This window comes from Conger conger, chromosome 18, assembly GCF_963514075.1.
Source record: "Conger conger chromosome 18, fConCon1.1, whole genome shotgun sequence".
Lineage (NCBI taxonomy): Eukaryota > Metazoa > Chordata > Actinopteri > Anguilliformes > Congridae > Conger > Conger conger.
In genome coordinates this window covers 10589909-10610187 of record NC_083777.1, presented here as the reverse complement: position 1 = coordinate 10610187, position 20279 = coordinate 10589909, and the positions used below count along the sequence as shown (strand labels likewise).

General features: G+C 49.6%; 1 protein-coding gene across 2 annotated transcripts in view; it reads right to left on the bottom strand.

Annotated features, from left to right (window-relative positions):
* The window catches only part of LOC133118264 (C-terminal-binding protein 2-like), a 96237-nt gene that overhangs the window by 47317 nt on the left and 28641 nt on the right, over positions 1-20279 (bottom strand). Inside the window, exon 2 of one of the 2 annotated variants that reach the window (XM_061228107.1) lies at positions 7104-7251. The exons of the other annotated variant lie outside the window; for it this stretch is intronic. Within the exon in view, the coding sequence (XP_061084091.1) occupies positions 7104-7161 (58 nt within the window). The 5' untranslated portion in view covers positions 7162-7251. The remainder of the gene's footprint in view (positions 1-7103; positions 7252-20279) is intronic. 2 annotated transcript variants of the gene reach the window in all.

The window sequence follows — 20279 nt, the reverse complement described above, 5'->3', positions numbered from 1 at the left end:
CTTATCACAATTTGAGCAAAAATGCAAATAATAGTAACATATTTTTAAAAAATTAAATCAGCAGCGAGTTCTGAGATGCTGAAAAGGTTTACTGGTGTGGATCAGTGGCTTGCTTTATGCTGTGTGTCATGAGCCGCATTTGGCTACACGGGAGTTTATTATTCAACAGGGTGTCCTTGCCGACTTATTCCGTCTGCCTGTTTGCCAGCTGTAAAATGCAGCACTAATCAGCCCGCCTCACCTCTCCAAGGCCACCCGGCACAGATAACTATTTTTAATAAGCCCCCGCATTGCATGTCATTCATAGCCACACTCCCTGCCAAAATATTAATAATACATTTCAGGTCTGCGTCGACTCGGCGGGCTGAACCGAAAGAGGACTGCCATGGCATAACGTTTCCCCACCGTTAACAGGGCGCGCTTGTTCCAAATCGGATTTAGCACAGACTGCTCATTGCTTTTCCAGTGCGACCGATGACACCGGATGAGATGTGATGGAACACGCTCCAAAGCGCTTCGCTTGGTCAGCTTTCCAGCAGCCCACCTTCCACACAGGTAAGTGGGGTTGGGAGAACACAGGCTGCCTTTGTTTGTGTGGTTTCTAAAGCACTTCCCCATATGCACCACACAAACTGTTTTAACAAACGCACAGACAGGACAGTGCGTTAAAAACAGCCAGCCAGGACCCTTCCGGGAACAATACAGTAATTAATCTCACCTCAACATTTTTTTTAAGCCGTTCCGAAGAGCCCAAACACTTCTAATGTGAATTAGACGGAGTTGGCTGCCGCAGAACAGGCTCGTCATTAAACTTTCATAGACCTTTGATAAATTAGACTGTGACAGGGAAACTTGGCAATTCAAGTCAATTACAGTTATTGTACAGTATATTAAACTTTTAACAAGTCTCTGGGCTGTTTTTATACACGGTCAGGGGAGGGAAGTAAGCGATGTGCACACTTCGGTTTCCAGGTTTCCTAAAATTCCACGTCTGCAGTATGCACCCGGGCCAAACCCGGTGTCCCCACCCACCCTCACATCCTCATTTCTCATATCCCACAATGCCCAGCGCTCCCATTAACCCAACCCCAGCTCAGAATTGAACGTCATTAAGCCTCACAGGAATCTCACATATATGACTCCAAAAAAGAGAGTTTTCAGAGCCAAGAACTTTCTGCTAAATGAAATCCATATACTATGGAATTAATGTATTATTTTTTCCCCCTGCTGTCTCTCAGCCCTGCCAGTCTTGCACGGAGCCTGTGTGTCATTACAGCCTGTGCGTACATTCTTTCCACAGTTACTAACCGCTGCAGCGGGCCGTTTCCCCGTCCGCACGCTGAGCTCTGAGCCTCGAAACCTGGCCCGGAGTTCTGGCCGGAGTCCTAGAACCGAGGCTGGGGGCCCGTAACCCACATCGTTCAGACCAGCTCACGTAACGACAGGAAGGCCAGCATCTGGGGCCTGTCTGCTCTGCGCTCCTGGGCATCAAGAGCGCCTCCTCGTTAGCGTAGCCGCGCACACCCGCCAGATGAACGCTGGAGACCCGCTTCCGCCCCGCACACCTGACACCTCGGCGCTGAGATCACCCGGGTGACGGCAGCGGAGATCACCCGGGTGACCCCCTCCCCCCAGATGGGGGAGACAGAAGCGGGGGAGGTGGAGAGCCATTCCCGCCGAAGCCAACGACCGGAAGGATCGTCACGGCAACTGGGAATGACGGCGAAGGGTGCCAGTTTTTCCAGACCACTCACGCGGGCTGTGGCTGAGGGGGGGGGCTCTCATTGGCTGGAAGGGAGGCAGGCACAGAAGGTGAGGGGGGCTGCTCTGGGCAGGGGCGGTGTGTGTGTGTGCCAGAGCAGGTGGGCCTGCTGACCTCCGCTCCGTATGACAGCAGATTGGTCCACGGTATTACGTCCAGTGCAGCCCAGTGGCTCCCAATCTCTGGGCCGGAAACCAGTGACAGGTCACTGGGAGGGGCCATGGGTGAACACACAACATATACTCATCTTGAACTTTTTGTACACATGTGTAATTATGAATTAAGTTGAGTTTAGGTTTAGGTTCGGTTTAGGTTTAAGGCTGAGATTATGGTTAAGGTTAGGATCTGCCCTCTGTGCATACCTGTAGCTGCACCTTTGATTGGTTGCTAGATCTAATTCCCACACCCTCTGCAATCTACAGGGTTTCATTATAATTACATTACATGTTATTTAAGTTGACCACGTCTGCATGCTTGTGTGCATTCAATTGCTGCCACATAATTGGCTGATTAAATATCTGCACAAGCTGGTATACAGGTCTACCTAATGACGTGCTCAGTGAGTGTATAATGTATGTATAGAGCTGTGTATTTACTGAAGCAGCTCAGGTTGAGCGCTTCACTGTAGGGTACAGCAGCAGTGTCTCAGCTGGGAGACGAACCTGGAGCCTCCGGTGTGAAAGGACAGTGCCTCGAGCGCTAAGCTACACTATAACGAGAGCGCATACAAACCTGGGCAGCCGTCATATCTACAACTGTCTGGCTGAGGCCCGGCGGAAAAACTACCCAGAATTACCCAGACACCCGACGAACGGAAATCCTGGTTGCAGAAAGACATGTCTTCGTCTTCATTGATTTTCCGGAAGCTAACGTGATTAGCCCGGACAGCAGCGGCGCGTAGCCTGCTTGCAGCCATCACCTGGCAGGCGGCGAGATAGAACGCAAGTGGGGAATCTTTATTTTGTGACACCTGTGGCCTGGATGCACGGCTCTACGGGTGGTTTGTGTTCAGCTACAGGTAGCGGCTTGCTACACACGGCTCTCCTGCCAGGGAATCGCATTACAAGCGCCGCGCCGGTGTCAAATGTTTGCTTTAGCTTCGTTCTGGGAAGGAGACACCCCCAGCTGGCGACACGTTGTGAGAAAAATGGATGTACAGTAGTGGGTATATATTTCAGCCTGACATGGAGAGAATGATTTATGAGAAGACTATGAATCAGCCTGAGGGAAAAATTCTACGTACCGCTAACAGTGTTTAACATTTTTATTTCGTTTTTTATTTAACCTTTATTTATACAGGGTAGGTTGACTGACCACACCAGCTCATTAACATCATTTACAGCAATTATTTTCCCCAGTAGCCTAACCTGCATGTCTTTAGGTTGCGGGGGGGAAACCAGAGTAGCAGGAGGAAACCTGCACTTGCCTGGGGAGAAAATAGAAAACTCCACACAGAAAATCCCCGGTGGGATTCAAACCCAGGACCTTCCGGCTGTGTGCCACTGCGCCTCCGCTAACAGTGACCGACCGCCTCACTACAAAGCTCTGTGTCTCTGAAAAAATTATCAATAAATTACAAGGGAATCCATCAGTCATAATTAGGGGAACTGGAACGTCACCCTAGGGGAGCTCTTTAAACGCTGTGTGCTCTGACCCACTGAATGTTTGATAGCGCGGGGCTGGCGGGACATGGTGCCGTAATTTGGCACCCACTCCGGTCCACGGCTCCAGTCCAGAGGCCTCACGTGGAACGTGTTCCGCAGTTACCATGGCGCCGTGAAACACTGTGGTTACCGCGGCGCTGTCTGAGCGTTGGCTGCGGGGAGTAGCGGTATTAGCCTCTCTGCCCACGGTCACGTCTGCCTCTCCCGGGGCGCAGCTTTAACAAGTCCCCAGGGTAACGAGGACAGGGAACAGTTTGGTTCCGCCCCCGCACAGGGCACAGGGCTTCTGCACTCATTAGCCTCTGGAGCCCTGGCACACGGGGACCGAGCGATACGGTCTCGGCTGTGACTGAACGCGGTACGGTCTCGGCTGTGACTGAACGCGGTACGGTCTCGGTTGTGACTGTAGTAGTGACTATGACCGTGTGTGTACGTGTGTGCGTATGTGTGTGTGTGTGTGTGTGTGTGTACACGTGTGTCTATGTGTGTGTGTGTGTGTGGAGAGGGTCTGACGGAGCGTTCTGTGTCTCTGCGTGCAGGGGTGTGTGTGTGTGTGAGTGTGTATGTGTGTGTGTGTGTGTGTGTGAGTGTGTGTGTGTATTTGTGTGTACGTGTGTGCGTGTGTGCGTGTGTGCGTGTGTGTGTGTGTGTGTGTGTGTGTGTGTGTACACGTGTGTCTATGTGTGTGTGTGTGTGTGCAGAGGGTCTGACGGAGCGTTCTGTGTCTCTGCGTGCAGGGGTGTGTGTGTGTGTGAGTGTGTATGTGTGTGTGTGTGTGTGTGTGAGTGTGTGTGTGTGTGTATGTGTGTGTGTGTGTGTGTGTGCAGGGGTCTGACAGAGCGCTCTGTGTCTCTGCGCGCAGGTGTGTGTATGTGTGCATGTGTGTGTGTGCCTGTGTGAGTGTGTGTGTGTGTGCAGGGGTCTGACAGAGCGCTCTGTGTCTCTGCATGCAGGTGTGTGTGTGTGTGCATGTGTGTGTGTGTATGTGTGTGTGTGTGTGTGTGTGTGTGTGTGTGTGTGTGTGTGTGCAGGGGTCTGACAGAGCGCTCTGTGTCTCTGCGCGCAGGTGTGTGTATGTGTGCATGTGTGTGTGTGCCTGTGTGAGTGTGTGTGTGTGTGTGTGTATGTGGGCGTGTGTGTGCAGGGGTCTGATGGAGCGTGTCTCTCTGTGTCTCTGTGCACAGGTGTGTGTGTGTCTGTGTGTGCGCGCGTGTGTGTGTGTGTGTGTGTATGCAGGGGTCTGACAGAGCGCTCTGTGTCTCTGCGCGCAGGTGTGTGTATGTGTGCATGTGTGTGTGTGCCTGTGTGAGTGTGTGTGTGTGTGTGTGTGGGCAGGGGTCTGACAGAGCGCTCTGTGTCTCTGCGTGCAGGTGTGTGTGTGGCAGAATCCCATGTGGAGGACCCTGGGCAGTGTGCTTCCACCAATGCGGTCGATCAACGGCCCTCAACACTTGCCACGAACCCTGAAATGACATCAGCAACGTGGAAGAACAGTGAGGGGGGTAGGGCACTGCTGTATAATCAGTCCCAGGGCTGGGTAAACATTCGGCTTTCACTCCAGCCTCTGGGCTACAGCTGGGAGAAGCTCAGGCTGCCGTACGGCCTTGTGGGCCAGGATGGGGGTGAGCAGTACTGCTCAGTCCAGGCTGAATGTGTGTGTGTGTGTGTGTGTGAGTGTGCGTTTGCCTCTATGTGCATGCAAAAAAGACAATATCGCTCCATGAGGATTTATTTTTCCAGTTGATGAATTTGCAGAACTGGCTGAAGGTGCCGTTGACCCCAGCCCTCCCTCCTGCAGGTGAGCTCCACTGCCCCCGAGCTCTCTGTGTTTAGCGGAAGTGGAGGATGGGGGTAAAAATAGCTGTGAGATGGGGGGAGCTGAGGAAGCCCTGCTCTGCTTGGTGGGCCACCTGTCCCTGCTCACGCATCGGGCTGTGCTCAGGCCCGGTTTGGGCAGAGGAAGCTGGTCCTCAGCCAGGCCCCCTGTCCGGCCCCCTGACCTCAGCCTCAGGCCACCCCTGTGCTGGGGAGGGTGGGAGGGGCAGCAGGGTGACTGACAGCGCCCTAGCCAATGTGGGACTAGGCATTTTTAATGAAGACAACATCACCGAGTGCTCCACCTATCAGGCTGATCTAGAGAATGCCAGGTCAGGCTGTGATTGGCTGCTGCCAATGTTGGGAGGAGCTTGTGAGGAGGTGGCAGGCTGCATGTGCCAGTAAACAACACTGTACAAACACGCACACACACACACACACACACACACACTCAGACACACGCAAACACACACAAATGCACTAACACAGACACACACATACAGACACGCATGCACTAACACACACACACACTCTCTCACAGACACATACACTCCCTCACACACACTCAAACGTACACACCTGCACACAAAAATGCACAAACACGCACACCCCAGCATGCACGCGCGTATCTGTATGCATGCACGCATGTGCGTGTCCTGACGTGTGCGTGTGTGTGTGTGGAGTGACCTGAAACCCTTGACGAATGCGACAGGCCTGATTTACGTGCGTCAGTGTCGGGCCTCTGCGGGTCCCAGAGCCAGACGCGGCTCTGCCTCCCTCCGCACGGGGGAGAGCTCCCAGCCTCTCTGTGGGACGCCCCGCCCCGCCCCAGCCCTCCTGCAGGAGCGCCGATAGCGAGACGCTACGCTGGCGTTATCGGGCCCGTCACACCGAGGGACACTGTCCTCCCGCAGGTTTCAGCGCTCACGTTAATTAGCTCAAATTACTCTGCGGGTTCACCTTCATTTATAATGCATGTTCGTGTTGTTCTGCTGTCATATTTACATGCTAATGACTGATAAATAGGGTACAATGAAACTGCACCAGGAGTGGGAATTACATAAGAAAGTGTGCCAAGATTACAGAAAAGAGAGGAGGGGGGGCAGTGTAAGAGCAGGGAGAGGAGGAGTGGGACGGGAACAGCATAGGAGGGGGGACACAGGAACAGCAGATAGGAGGGGGGACACAGGAACAGCAGAGAGGGGGGGACACAGGAACAGCAGAGAGGGGGGGACACAGGAACAGCAGAGAGGAGGGGGGACACAGGAACAGCAGAGAGGAGGGGGGACACAGGAACAGCAGAGAGGAGGGGACACGGGAACAGCAGAGAGGAGGGGGGACACAGGAACAGCAGAGAGGAGGGGGACACAGGAACAGCAGAGAGGAGGGGACACAGGAACAGCAGAGAGGAGCGGGGACAGGAACAGCAGAGAGGAGAGGGGACACAGGAACAGCAGAGAGGAGGGGGGACAGGAACAGCAGAGAGGAGGGGGGACACAGGAACAGCAGAGAGGAGGGGGGACAGGAACAGCAGAGAGGAGGGGACAGGAACAGCAGAGAGGAGGGGGGACACAGGAACAGCAGAGAGGAGGGGGGACAGGAACAGCAGAGAGGAGGGGGGACACAGGAACAGCAGAGAGGAGGGGGGACACAGGAACAGCAGAGAGGAGGGAGGACACAGGAACAGCAGAGAGGAGGGGACACAGGAACAGCAGAGAGGAGGGGACAGGAACAGCAGAGAGGAGGGGGGACACAGGAACAGCAGAGAGGAGGGGACACAGGAACAGCAGAGAGGAGGGGGGACACAGGAACAGCATACGAGGGGGGACACAGCAACAGCAGAGAGGAGGAGGGGCCTGTACCTTCACAGATCCTGTCCAATCGGAGCCGTTTAACTTTGTGTTTGTCGGTCAGCGCCATGGAGCCCTCTCCTGTGAAAGCTGAAGCTGGTCTTCAGGAAGCTAGCACACTGCCCAGGGTCCTCCACGTGGCATTCCGCCACACACACACCTGCGCGCAGAGACACAGAGCGCTCCGTCAGACCCCCTACACACACACACACACACACACACTCACACACACCTGCGTGCAGAGACACAGAGAGACACGCTCCGTCAGACCCCCTACACACACACACACACACACACACACACACACACACACACACCTGAGTGCAGAGACACAGAGAGACACGCTCCGTCAGACCCCCTACACACACACACACACACACACACACACACTCACACACACCTGCGCGCAGAGACACAGAGTCCTCACACACTTGTGCACAGTGTGTCTACTATAGCGCACAATTTCAGCCTTTTGGTCTAAACCCTCTCCTCATGAAATCAGCAGGACAGGAGATGAAACACCAAATAAATTATATCGCAAGATAAAAGTATATCATTAATATTATGCCCATCACACATGGGTGTGGTGAACATACAGACATAAACATTTATCTTTGATATTTTAACATATCTTATGTTGACCTTATCTTTAATAAGCATAATGTGTTCACTGCTGATGAGCGGCAGTTGCAGGCCCTAAATCGCACGGCTCTGAAAAGCTCGTCTGCTGATATCCCCACCCGGTCCACGGAGCTGCCTGCCGGGAACGGCACCCCCCTCACGGTAAACATGACTCATCGGCCCGCACTGTACGGCGCCTGCAACCGCTGGCCGTGAGATAACGCGTGCCATACACACCGCGGGGGGCCGACCGCTCCGCGGGGTAGACCCCACGCGCGCCGTCTCCGCCCAGCCGCGGTCGCCGCGGGGCTCGTTCAGCGGCCCGTCCGTCCGCCCGTCCGTCCCGGAGGCTCCGGTCTGTCTGCACGACGACGTAAATGCCAAACCCCCGACTCTGACAAAACGGTTGGAGCTTCTGATTGGGGGGGGAGGACTCTGAGGAGTCGGGATGATCTTTCGGCACCGTACAGACCTTTGATAGGCTAAGCTCTCAAATATCATCCGCGCCTTGGCATTCCGTGAAGCCCATTCAGGAAAGACACAGGAACCGGAGGTGATGCACCGTCTCGTTTCTGTACGTCTCAGTCGTGATAAACATTAATATCTCCTTTCGGTTGGACCTGGCTGCGGTGCCTGACACCTCATTCACTTTGTTGTCAAGACATCGTAAACCATCAAGCGAAATTAGAAGGAAACGGTTCGTTCTGTATTTTCTATTTGCGTCATTCACAAGACGACGCTAAGATGTTTTTGAGAAGACATTTTTAGATTCTCTCTGAAGAAATCATTTTAATTTACCCCGGAGGTGTGACATTTGTACAGACGGGCACATCAATCACATTGATGCACTCGGATCGACCAAATGCCACTATGATCATTTAGTGCTGAAAGCTGTGGTGTGCTGCAAACATTCTCAAAAAATATAAATGTCACCTGAAAGCTTAAAAATGTCTACACTAAAGAGCACATTTTCTAGTACAATTAAATATTCAAAAGTCTAAGCAATAGAAAAAAAGAGAAGAGTAATGACTTTATCTGACCATTAGAGGGAGCCCACACCTTCACAGAAACAAAATCCTGCCTTAAAAAAGGAATGTGGCAAATATTTGCAGAACGTTTTGTTTCGATTCCCAAAGCCAAGTAGCATAAGTTTGATGTACCCATGTCTTAAGCCAAATGTCATAAGCAGCAGGGAAAGGGCGGGGCTGAGAGGGGTGGGGCCCAATGGGAGGGATTCTTGGGCGAGGAGGGGAGGGGCCCCCAGTCTGTGGAACATCAGTGGAGCTAATTTCAGTCCTGGGTTGAGTGAACAATAACCTGATATAACTGTCTGGACACTCGGTACCAGTAATACTCACATGCACACACACCTTCACACACACTCTCACACACACACACACACACACACACACACACTCACACTCACACACACACACACACACACACACTCACACTCACACTCACACACAAATAAACTGTTCTCGCAACACACACACTCACACAAATAAAGTGCCAGTGACACACACACACACGCAAATAAACTGTTCCAGTGATTATACACACTCATAAACTATGCCAGTGATGCACACTCACAAATAAACTGTGCCAGTGACACACACACACACATCACACACAGGCACACACACACACACACACACACACACACACATACAGAGAGCAATAATATATACTGCTCCAGATGTCCTCAGAAGATCTACAGGCATCTGTTGACAGCAGTGTGCAGACAGCAGGTTCAGTCAGAGAGACGTTCTGTTCAGTAAAGTTTCTCACAAAAGTGCAGCTGTGCAGGTTATTCCTTGCACATGAAAATCTGTGCTATTAATATTAAGCATTTAATGGCCTACCTAGTTCCACTAATATAGTCCCACACATATTCAGCAGTACACGGGAGTGGGAAGTTCTGAATCGAGCTCGCACACAGCAGTGTCAGAGCCCCTTAAACGTTTCTGCTTCAGCATACGCGACACTATGTACAGAACAGTCCGGAACAATGAGAGTTTGGCTGCTGGATTTGGCACCCTGTGTAAGGCACAGTTACAGTGGGCGGCTGGGGCACTGTCATAAAGATACAGAGGAGCCTGAGAGACTCGCGGCATCTCGTTTATTCAACCGGCTTCTGTTTCCGACGCAATGACGTAGCCTTATGAATTATCAGAAGTATCACTATTCATCATACCCACGGTCTGATATCCGTTAAGGCACAGGCCCAGTGTGTGGATGCCCCCCACGGTCTGGTTTGAAATAGGAATCTTGCCAGTTGGTGGAATTATGTGCTTGTCTGCAGAGCTCCAAATTCAGTTATTTACCTGACGCATTTATACAAACTGGCTTACACTAAGCAGGGGCCAATCCGCCCCCAGAGCAATGTGGGGTTAAGGGCCTTGGTATACACTGGGGCTTGAACCACTAACCTTCCAGGTCCCACTCAAGCACCTTAGCCACTAGCTACCTATTCGACTATCATAGAATTTTCTTTCCCTGTGCCATGGAATCAACGCCCCCGCCTTACTCCACAGCTAATTCACACGCGGCCCCTACCTGAGAAATGGTGTCACCGGGCCCTGCGCTAAGGTCAGCACCTCACTAGACATAATAGCAGATGTCTGAGAGTGTGCAATTACAGTGTTTTACCATCCCGGCCGGACAAAAGCCCAAAATCTGTGCCTCGTTTATTAGCTTTGATTCACGCTCCCCGCTGAAGCCTCCTCTCTCTCCGTGTCCTCATGAGTCATCAGACACCCCCCGTGGAGAAGACAAGCCGTTCTGACCTGTAAACCACCTACACCCATTAACCACCACCTACCCCACCCCCCCCCCTCGCACTATGCTTAATGTGAGGTACTCAGGCCAGAGCTCCACTCAGAACCTCACCCCCCCCCGACCCCCCCGACCCCCACCGCACACACACAGCCGACGGGCGACTGGCTCTGGCACGTCTCCTCTGACGGGGGGAGCTTTTCTCCCAACGACCGTAAGTCTGGAAAACACACCCACACTCACAAGTGTTCCCCTCACTCTTCCCTGCTAGCGCACCCAAGCCCTTACGCTCCTGAGAGAGGCGGTTTCCTACGGGCATATAGAAGCGGCCTCTTCCCACTCACGGTGGACTCCGCTTGGCTCGCTGAAAAATCTATATAAAAACACAGAAATCTGAGGGCAGGAGTGATTACTGACCAGACTGCAGCCAGTGTGGAGGTTCTGCCCTCTCCTCACGTCTGTGTGCCAGTGTGGAGGTTCTGCCCTCTCCTCACGTCTGTGTGACACTGGTCTTGGAGCGGAACTCCCATAAATGTACCAGTTTTACCGGTTCTTGGTGCCGATTTTGACTACCGTTGGTAGTGACTGCAGCACCTTCTCTGGGCTGAACTTGAGCGGGGACTCTCACCCCTCAGGAGGCCTGGTGTTGTTTCAGAAACCTCCTCAGGCCAACCCCCACCCCCGCAGGGACTGTCTGAGCGCTCTGTGAAAACAGCAGCTCCCAGCTCCAGCACTGATACCTCTGTCTGACAGAGGAGGAGCTACCTCCAGCCACGCCCACATCTCATTAAGGAGGGGCTACCTTCAGCCACGCCCACATCTCATTAAGGAGGGGCTACCTTCAGCCACGCCCACATCTCATTAAGGAGGGGCTACCTTCAGCCACGCCCACATCTCATTAAGGAGGAGCTAATTCTAGGTCCCCCACATCTAACAAGCCTTAAAAGTACAATAGGTATGATGTTTGTGTTAAAACATCGTTACAAGACCATTGTAAATCCCTTCTTATCATTGAACAAAGCTCACTGACATGTTGACTCACCCTCTGCCTGAGTTTATAGTCCTTAAATTTGGGTTTCAAAATATGCAGTTGATGGGCCGGCACTCTCAACCAAAATATTGTGTAGCTGTACAATAATTCAAGCTCATTGGTTGAAAATATGTTCTAATTGCCACAGCCAATGGCGTTTCAATGTCAGTGCATTCACAGAGAAGGGGTGGGATAAACAGTGTTTGTTGCTTGATCGTTAGAAGTCCAAAATTACCTATTGTGCCTTTAATAACCCATTAATAAATACATTAAGAAATAAAGAAATGAAATGTAATGCATCTACTGGTCTGGACAGCTGTGTCTGCTCCTTCTTGGAAAATTCAATAGAATTACCAAGTCATGCTGCAAATCTGAGTATCGGTTGGAAATGCTGAAGTTTAATCAATAGGAGCACAGCCCACAGCGCTGGTGCAGGCAGAACAGAGCTCTCTGCGCGCAGGAACGGGTCAGCTTCTACAGGTGAATCACCGCGGACTGTGCCTCCAGTGTCGACAACATCGAAACGCCTCTCCATCCCTCCCCTCTTCCTCCTCCCTCCTCCTCATCCCCCTCTTTCTCCTTCAGCTGAACCCCACGCTCAAAATGAATCCAGATTCCCCCACAGTGTGTACAAAAACAAAGCAACACCTCGAGCTGCAGGCTAACCCAAATCCAGTCCCTTTTTCATCAAAGGAACAGAACAAAGAGCCCCATTTTGTGGTGATTGAAAGAGCTCGGTAAAGTAAGACGGAGGGAGTAATTTGCTTTGTAAGTAGATAAAGATGTCGTCTTTCAAGAAGCTAATTAACACGGACCGATTACAATCCCAGCCATCACTCTAGTGCCAGACTGACGGCAGCCCTGTTACTTACAGTATAAACGTGAGCGGGGAAGTAACCTTTACTCCAGCTCTGCTGAGAGACTGGCACTGCATCCTAAAGCCGTTCTGACAGTTGATAAAGATACGGCACCGATTGGCCGTATCGCGGATGACTTCGCGTGCGGAGATCTAGGCCTCCGATAAATTATTTTACAAGCCAGGGCACAAAGGCTCTTCAAATGAGAAAATTAAAACCATGTTCACAGTTAAATTAACACGTCAGTTTAAGATATGTGCCTCTGAATAATTTATGCCCATTAAAAGGTCGGGCGGCTTCACTACTGCAGACTCTTCTGAGCGGATTACAAACAGCCCAGCCGGCACACGGGCAGTTCCAGCGCCTGAATATCGCTTAACAAATTACCTTCCCGATACTCTTTTTACAAGGTAGATGCACGCATTTAATTCCATCAGAAAGTTAACACCTTAATCAATGTGGGCGGGAAGCTAATGAGGGAAGGGAGTAGGAAGAAAGAAAAGAGTAAAAAATATAAACCCAAAGTTTATTTCATGTGCTGTAACAAACAACTGTCCTGTTGTTTTAAAGTCTTACTCTGGAGTGGCTTTCATGTCTCTGGATATAATTTTTTTTCACATTACATTACAGTTATTTAGCTGACGCTTTTATCTAAAGCTACTTACAGTTGATAAGTCTAAACAGGGAGCAATGCGGGGTTAAGGGCCTTGCTCATGGGCCCAATGGCTGTGCAGATATCATCATGGCTACACCGGGGCTTGAACCACCAACCTTCCGGGTCGCAGTCATGTCACCGCTATGCTTTTAAATCTTTGTGACCTTTTTCAGTCTTTGGGTTCTGATAGTGCGTTTCATCTTTACGTCTCCCCGCTCTCCCAGTGCGGGTAGTTTCAAGGGCAACCCCACACGACCCCAATAACCTGGGTCCTCCCTGTACTCTATTACCACTATTATCACAACCCCTTTCCAAGACCAGCTTTTGTTTTTCAGTCATCGAACAATGGGACTATTTTTCCTCTTTTTTTTTTTTTTTTGCTTGTCCTGGTAAATCTTTCAGCAGAGGGCCAAAAGCAGACGTCAGTGAAAGAGCAAACAGGAAGACCGAGGTGACACACAATGCCGTCAGAGAACAGGGCTCCGGAGCTAAAATTACCACCCTGCGCTCGCACCTGGGGGTGTGCAGCTAAACCCGGGCCTGCTGGGAGTCACTCGTGATGTTTGTGTGACGCGCTCCTCAGTCAGAGCCTGTGGTCTCAAACTGAGCAGGTTTTCATTCCAACCAATTAATGCCGCCTTAACTGTTTCCAATTACTCATTCAGCCATATGCACTGAACTGCATTTAAAGCACAGAATATAAGCAACAGTTGTTATTTAGACAACACAAATGACACATTTCACTTTATATATGTTATGTGCAAACCGACAGGCCATATACAGCAAATATTAAATCAAGATCTGAGGCTGGAATAAAAACCAGCATACACACGGTCTTCCATGGAGTTTGAGACCACTGGTCTAGACCTTCTCATGTAATCTTGTAGTTGGAATTCATTGGCCTTTACCATTATATGATACGATGTCAATGCCTAGCTGGGCAATCTCTGTAGGAATTAAAGCCCTTGTAAAAAATACCATCTTTATACGGAATAAGAATAAGCTCTCTCACACATATCTACCCGGCATTAAACTCTGGACAGTCAAGACAGATTTTCAGACTGAAGCGTCCCTAGCTCTGGTTTCACCTCTCCTTAAAGCAGCCGTTCTCCTGTCATTCATCCTCCGCAGTCACCCCTGAACCACCAGGCCGCCAGGGGGAGCAACTTTGGATACCAGCGGTTACCAGAAGAAAAAGGGAATTTGGAGCCAAGAGTCCTTCGGCCATTCCACAACATTCACATAGACATGTGTGCATAAATATGTACATGCGTATGGAGGTAATGCACCAGTAGCTGGACATCTACTACCGGAAAAAGAAACAACAAAAAAGTGGCACGCGGTCAAACCTTAGTAGTCTCTTAATGATCAATTATCATGATCAGTCTCATCCGCTCGATTAGTTGTATAGTTGTCTTTAATAGCACCTACAATTACATTTTGCCAGCTCAGGTACTCCTGCAATAAATATATATAGGGGTAAGGCTCACACTCCCTCCCCTACCATTCTCCCCGCTGTGAAAAGCTGCTAGCGCTGCGAGCGCTTGGCTGATATACGGACCCCTAAATCAGCTCCCCTGGCCTGCGTAGTCCATGAGCCCGCTCTTTCCCCTAACAGCGCTCCCAAAACAAGGTGAAGAACTGCTGCAGAGCAGCAGCGATTAGACGCAGGGTGAAAGTGCTGATCGCAGGGAAAAGGCGGCAACAAAACTGCCGTTCGTCACTCTGGCGCGGCATCAAACCGTCGACGGCGCGCTGGCTCGTTCCGCGAGTTATGCTGCTTCGTGCTGGCGGCTGACGTATCGACAACGCCGCAGAAAAACGGAACTTAAATTTACCGCCGCTAAATAAATAAAGCGACACGGAGAACGGGATATAACAGGAACACACGCGTCAAAGTTACTTTCCCTCAAGAAGTGCGCACACGTACTCTATAAGATGCATATGCTTGAGAAATGAGATAAAAATGAAGAAGCACCCAGCTGAGCGAGGATATTTTTGGGATACGTATTGTCCCTCAGTGCATCGCTGGAAGCAGAAGCCTACCAGGGAACGGGCCCTGAACGCCTGGCTCAGTATGTGTGAAAACGGACCTCGGGGACAGCACAGACGCTGTCCTATTCTCTGGCTAATTAGGCTAGGCCAAACAGAGCGAGCGCTTCGAAAAGAGAGCAGCGTTCCTCAAACGTGTCCGCCTCGGAAGTCCTGAAGAAATGGACCACTCGTGAGGAAAGTGGAACAGGACACCTCCACTAAAAAAAACTATCTCCCAGAACACAATCGCGTGGAGTCGGCAACCCTACTCCCGGTACGCTACTCTTACTGCGCACAAACCTTAATGTTGGTCGGCTGACGCTATCTGACAACATGCAAATGTCATGCAAATATCAGACTGAAAATTCCTATTGGCGGTTTCTTTGATGACGTATCCGTTTCCCGGCCTGATGCTTCACTGGGGAAGCCATTATGAGGGTGAGGTGAGTGACAAGTGAACATAGTTCACTGCCTACCATCTCCACCTCCTGACACCAACACACGCTCAAGAGCTAAAGTGCAGTGTCTGCTAATCACCTGTACACGCTTTTTGTCATCCAGGTAGCATAAAAACCTGCTGTTCCAAAACAAAACCCAGAGAGAGAACTGTATAGTGAAAAACTACATTTCCCAATACACTTGTGCAGTGCACACCGCCAGTCACTTTTACCAGATCACAGCTGACGGCCTCTCAGAAATATTTCAAACATAATTACACAAGAAATAAATAAAAAGCCATTTTTCCACTGCTCCTTGTGAAGAAAATGTCAGCGCTCTTTAGGTTAGGCTGGAAAAGAGTTATCGATCCAGACAACGCCACCATCAAACATGCAGCAGGGGAGAGGTTTTTCTCCATCAAAGGCCAAGTCAAAAGATTTCTAAAAGATAACAGCGTGTTCAGTGTCAGACCCAAGTTAAACGCTGAGAAGGAGAAGCATCTCTGGCAGAGCCCCAGCGTTTGTTAATCTGCTCTCAGATGGAGAGAAGCACATTGCAGAATATTCACTCTGAACAGTCCGCACAGGAAATGGGTGCCGATCTCACACACTTCAGCTTCTGCTGTGAAGAGAGATAATCTCAGTGAGTGACGACTCGTGGGATTGACCCGGGATTTCAGCCACTGTGACCTCAGCTCCTGCAGTTGGAATAGGAGATAAACCCCCCCGCGCGCGCACACGCACACGCACTCACACACACATACTCTCACACATACTCTCACACACACACACACACACACACACACACTCTCTCTCTCTGTTTCTCTCTCACACACACACACACACGCTGAAGACAATTCTGCCAATCACCTGCAACCGTTTTCCCATGGATACACTTTTCACCCAAAACAAGCACACCTACCCACAATGCCTCATTCTCCATTAAAGTGCCTCCAGGGATGTTTTTATTTCTTTATTTGTATTCCTTGCACCTAAAAGCTCAATATTGATGCTCTCTGACCTTCACAGGACAAAAGGAGACATAGCGTTTTTGTAAAACGCGAAACCCCCGTCACCAATTCAGATTTGCACATTAACTCCCCCCTCCCCCCCCCCCTTCTCTTTCCACTGCTTACACAGATCATGTCCTGGCAGAACGCCTGCCTCAAATAAAAGAACCACCACCAACAACACCAGAACAAATAAAGGCGTAGTTGCAAATCAAAATAACGCCGTCCCTCATGAGAACAACCCGAGGCAGCGAATGCGTTTTTTTTCCTGGAACCTGAATAACTAGCCTCCGCGCCGACCTTGGGTGGCGGATTCAATTTTAATCAGCTCTGCTCCAAGCCTGGGGGGAATGTTCCGGGTTTTTTTTGTGTGTTTTTTTTGGCTGGTTTAAGATGCTCCATCTGCACAACACCACTGCCACGAGGGATGCCTTAACCTCTCCGAGCACGTCTTTCCCAGAAATGTAAGCACACAAACATGCCATTTTTTTCATTTGTCATTGATTTACAACAGGTTGACAATTAAATTCATCAAATTAATCAGAGAAAGGCAGGATAGCTTAGCAGTGCTTTACTCTGCTGCAGTAACAAGCCCAGGTCGCAAACCTGTTAGCGCAGCATAGGTAAGGGGAGACAGTGGGCAGTCCATACAAGGTTGCTGAGCAACCAAGTCTTCATTTTTTATCCGATTGGTCGCCTGTGGTCTGGGTCACAGGGCAGTGTTTCAACAGTCAGAATTATTTTCACCGCCAGTTTTCCCCACGCTCTGTACACCACACTCAACTCCCCTCAGTGCAAAATGAAAATAATAATTTCTACTGCCACTGCAAAGAAATACCCAGAACAGCCTCCAAGAGCAGCCGGCTGAATTAGTATCAGTCATTTTGATTTATGTCCCCGTTGTCTTTATAATTAAAATTCATTTTCTTTAATCTGGCGCTGGTATCTTGGTATAGGGCGATAATACACAGAAACAACAACATAAAGGACAGCTCCATAAGCAATGACATTTTTAGAGCCCCTTTATAATAAAAATATATTAGGCAACAAATACTCATTTGGAGAGTTACTAATTGGATTTAGACACAAGGTGAGTGTCCTTGCCAGCCCAGTGTCCCCGACACACAGCAGCCAAGGAGCTCATCTGCACATCCCCCATACAGACAGCGCCGCACTGTTTAATCTTACAGGCCTGGGGGCTGCATGTGACTGGCCATACGAGGGGACTGAGGTGGCAATTTGACAAATAACTTCAAGGCAAATCACTTAAAGCAGCATTTATACATCCACTGGTACCATAATGGACAAGTATGCGGGGCATTCAGAGTGTTGTGTCGTGGTTACATTACAGTTATTTAGCTGATGCTTCTATCCAAAGCAACTTACAGTTGATTAAGACTCAGCAGGAGCAGTGTGGGGATAAGGGCCTTGCTCAGGGGCACAACAACTGCATGGACCTTCTCGTGGCTACACCGGGGCTTGAACCACCAACCTTCCCGGTCCCAGTCATGGTTGGGGAAGAGGGCTTGATATCAAGAGAAGCGGCAGGTTCAGGCCGCCACGGTAAACCTGCGGTCGTAACTTCGAGAAAAGGCACTTTACCTGAATCACTTCAGTAAACACCCAGCTGTACAAATGCATTGCATGTAAAGAATGCAAACTGTGTACACTTAGGATAAGAGGCTCTGCTAAATGTCGATGTAATATTGTGAAATGTAATTAAATTAAAGTATAGAATGGCAATGCAACTGAAGCCAGTGATTTGATTCTGTAACAGAGCTGGGAGTGAAAGGCTCTTTTTGAGATGCGTCTAGTTGCACTGAAGAGGGAGCGGTGCTACTGACACCGTCCGCTCCGCGTGAGCCCAAACAGAACGCATCTCAGCGCCTCTGTTCCCCGTCCATTACACCTCGCCCATTTCCCTCTTCCCTCCCACTGTCCGACACACAACACCTCCTCTCTGTTTATCCCATCACACGTTCCAGTTCTGCTCTCCGTCTCTGCCTGAAAATGTCACGAGATAGCCGCCACCGAAACTGTACGATTTACAATTAACATCCATGCTTCTTTAAAATGATAAATAAATAAAGTAATTCTGCTTAATGACTCTATTATCCATGAAGGCCTTTAAGAAGTCCTGCAACAATACAACATTTTCAATTAATTATTTTCCCTATGTTGGCAAATTGAAAAAATAACTAAAATTACATTTTTGGAAAGAGTAGATAAAACTGCAGTCGCAGTGTGTCTGAAACACACAACATTCTTGGGTATTAATTGGGAGGAAAAGAAGGAGAGACCTTGTAGGCTATGGAAGTGCAGACAGAAGGCTCTTTGTGTTCTTACTGCAGTGTCACTGCTCCTAACTAAAGAAGCAAGAACCTCATTGTAGAAAATGCCACAATAATTACATTTCCAACACAGACCTCTTTAACCACAAAAACAAAACATACAAATACCATGCATACCATCTAGTGGCGATCCAATTATGCCCACAGCCTTTCAGAACCAGTGCAGATCCAAGGCAGGCCGAAAGGTAGGCGCGGCTTGTTCACTGAGGTTTAGTTTCTTTGTTATCCTCTGGAACCCAAAAGTTGTTCTGTATCGAGAGAAGACCTGATTCTCTCCTGAGAGGTTCCAGACCTGCTGGCATGGAGACACTACGCTAGTCTGACCCAGCTCAATCATAGAGGCTCACAGCCAGTTGAAATCTTACAAACCTTATAAACCGTCGCTGACGTTTTATTTCATTCAGAAATGTGTTCAACATCACGCCAGCGTGAGGTGGGGAACCAGGGTGAGGTAGCAGTGGGTCTAACTGGGTTTGGTTATTTGGTTCTTTTCGCAGTTTCTAGAGCAGAACCATGTGATCCCCAGTCAGCGGGGGTTGGAGGAAACGTGGAACACCGATCTCAAAACCTTCACTCAACGGCGCGAAGCCGCGAGCGTGTGAGCCGTGTGTTTCGCAGAGCAGAAAGGCCGTGTTTATTGAGCGGATGAAATGGCTTTGAGGAGGTCCCTGCAGATTGTCAGAAAGTGATCGCATTGCCCATGAGCTGGGAGGAGAGCGTGGCATTGCAGCGCAGCGACAGACCTACCGAGGAGCTGTGGCTCAGAGACGTAAAGAAGATTTCCAGGGTGCACCCAAACATACAAGTTATAAAAATTAAATCACATTTCATAAGCATGAATATTTTTCAAGAATCACTTGTGGCACAGCGTGTGAACTCAAACTGATGTTGCTTCAGTGAGGACTTGTTGGAGTGGTTTGCTGTGCGTGGTTAGCATTTCTGTTTTTTTTTTTTCAATTAATTTAACCCTGTCAACCTTCAGTATTCAATGTAGAATAGTTTTGATGAGTGCAATAGTATTTTTTCAAAAGTAAGTATGAATATATAAATACATATTGGACATTGGACAGCAAACAGCATGCATGTTTTTGTGCAGTTCTATGCATTTAAATGGCCATTTTTCACCAATCCTGTCACTAACCCCCCCATCCTGTTGAACAGGAATTCAGCACATTCCCCTTACCATGATAGAATGGGTAGTTTGAAATTCAGAATTATCCACAGGACCTACTCTGTGCTAACTGATTGACCAAGTGTTTCAAGTGGTGAATGAACATTAACCGGCTCGAGAATAAAATGCAATTTAAAGGCAGAGATTCTCCAGCAGAACCTTGGCGGCGATTCAATTGCAATTAGCGAGAACAAAATTGATTGTGCCGCACACAAAGTGCGATTACAAGGTAATGTGCGTTTAG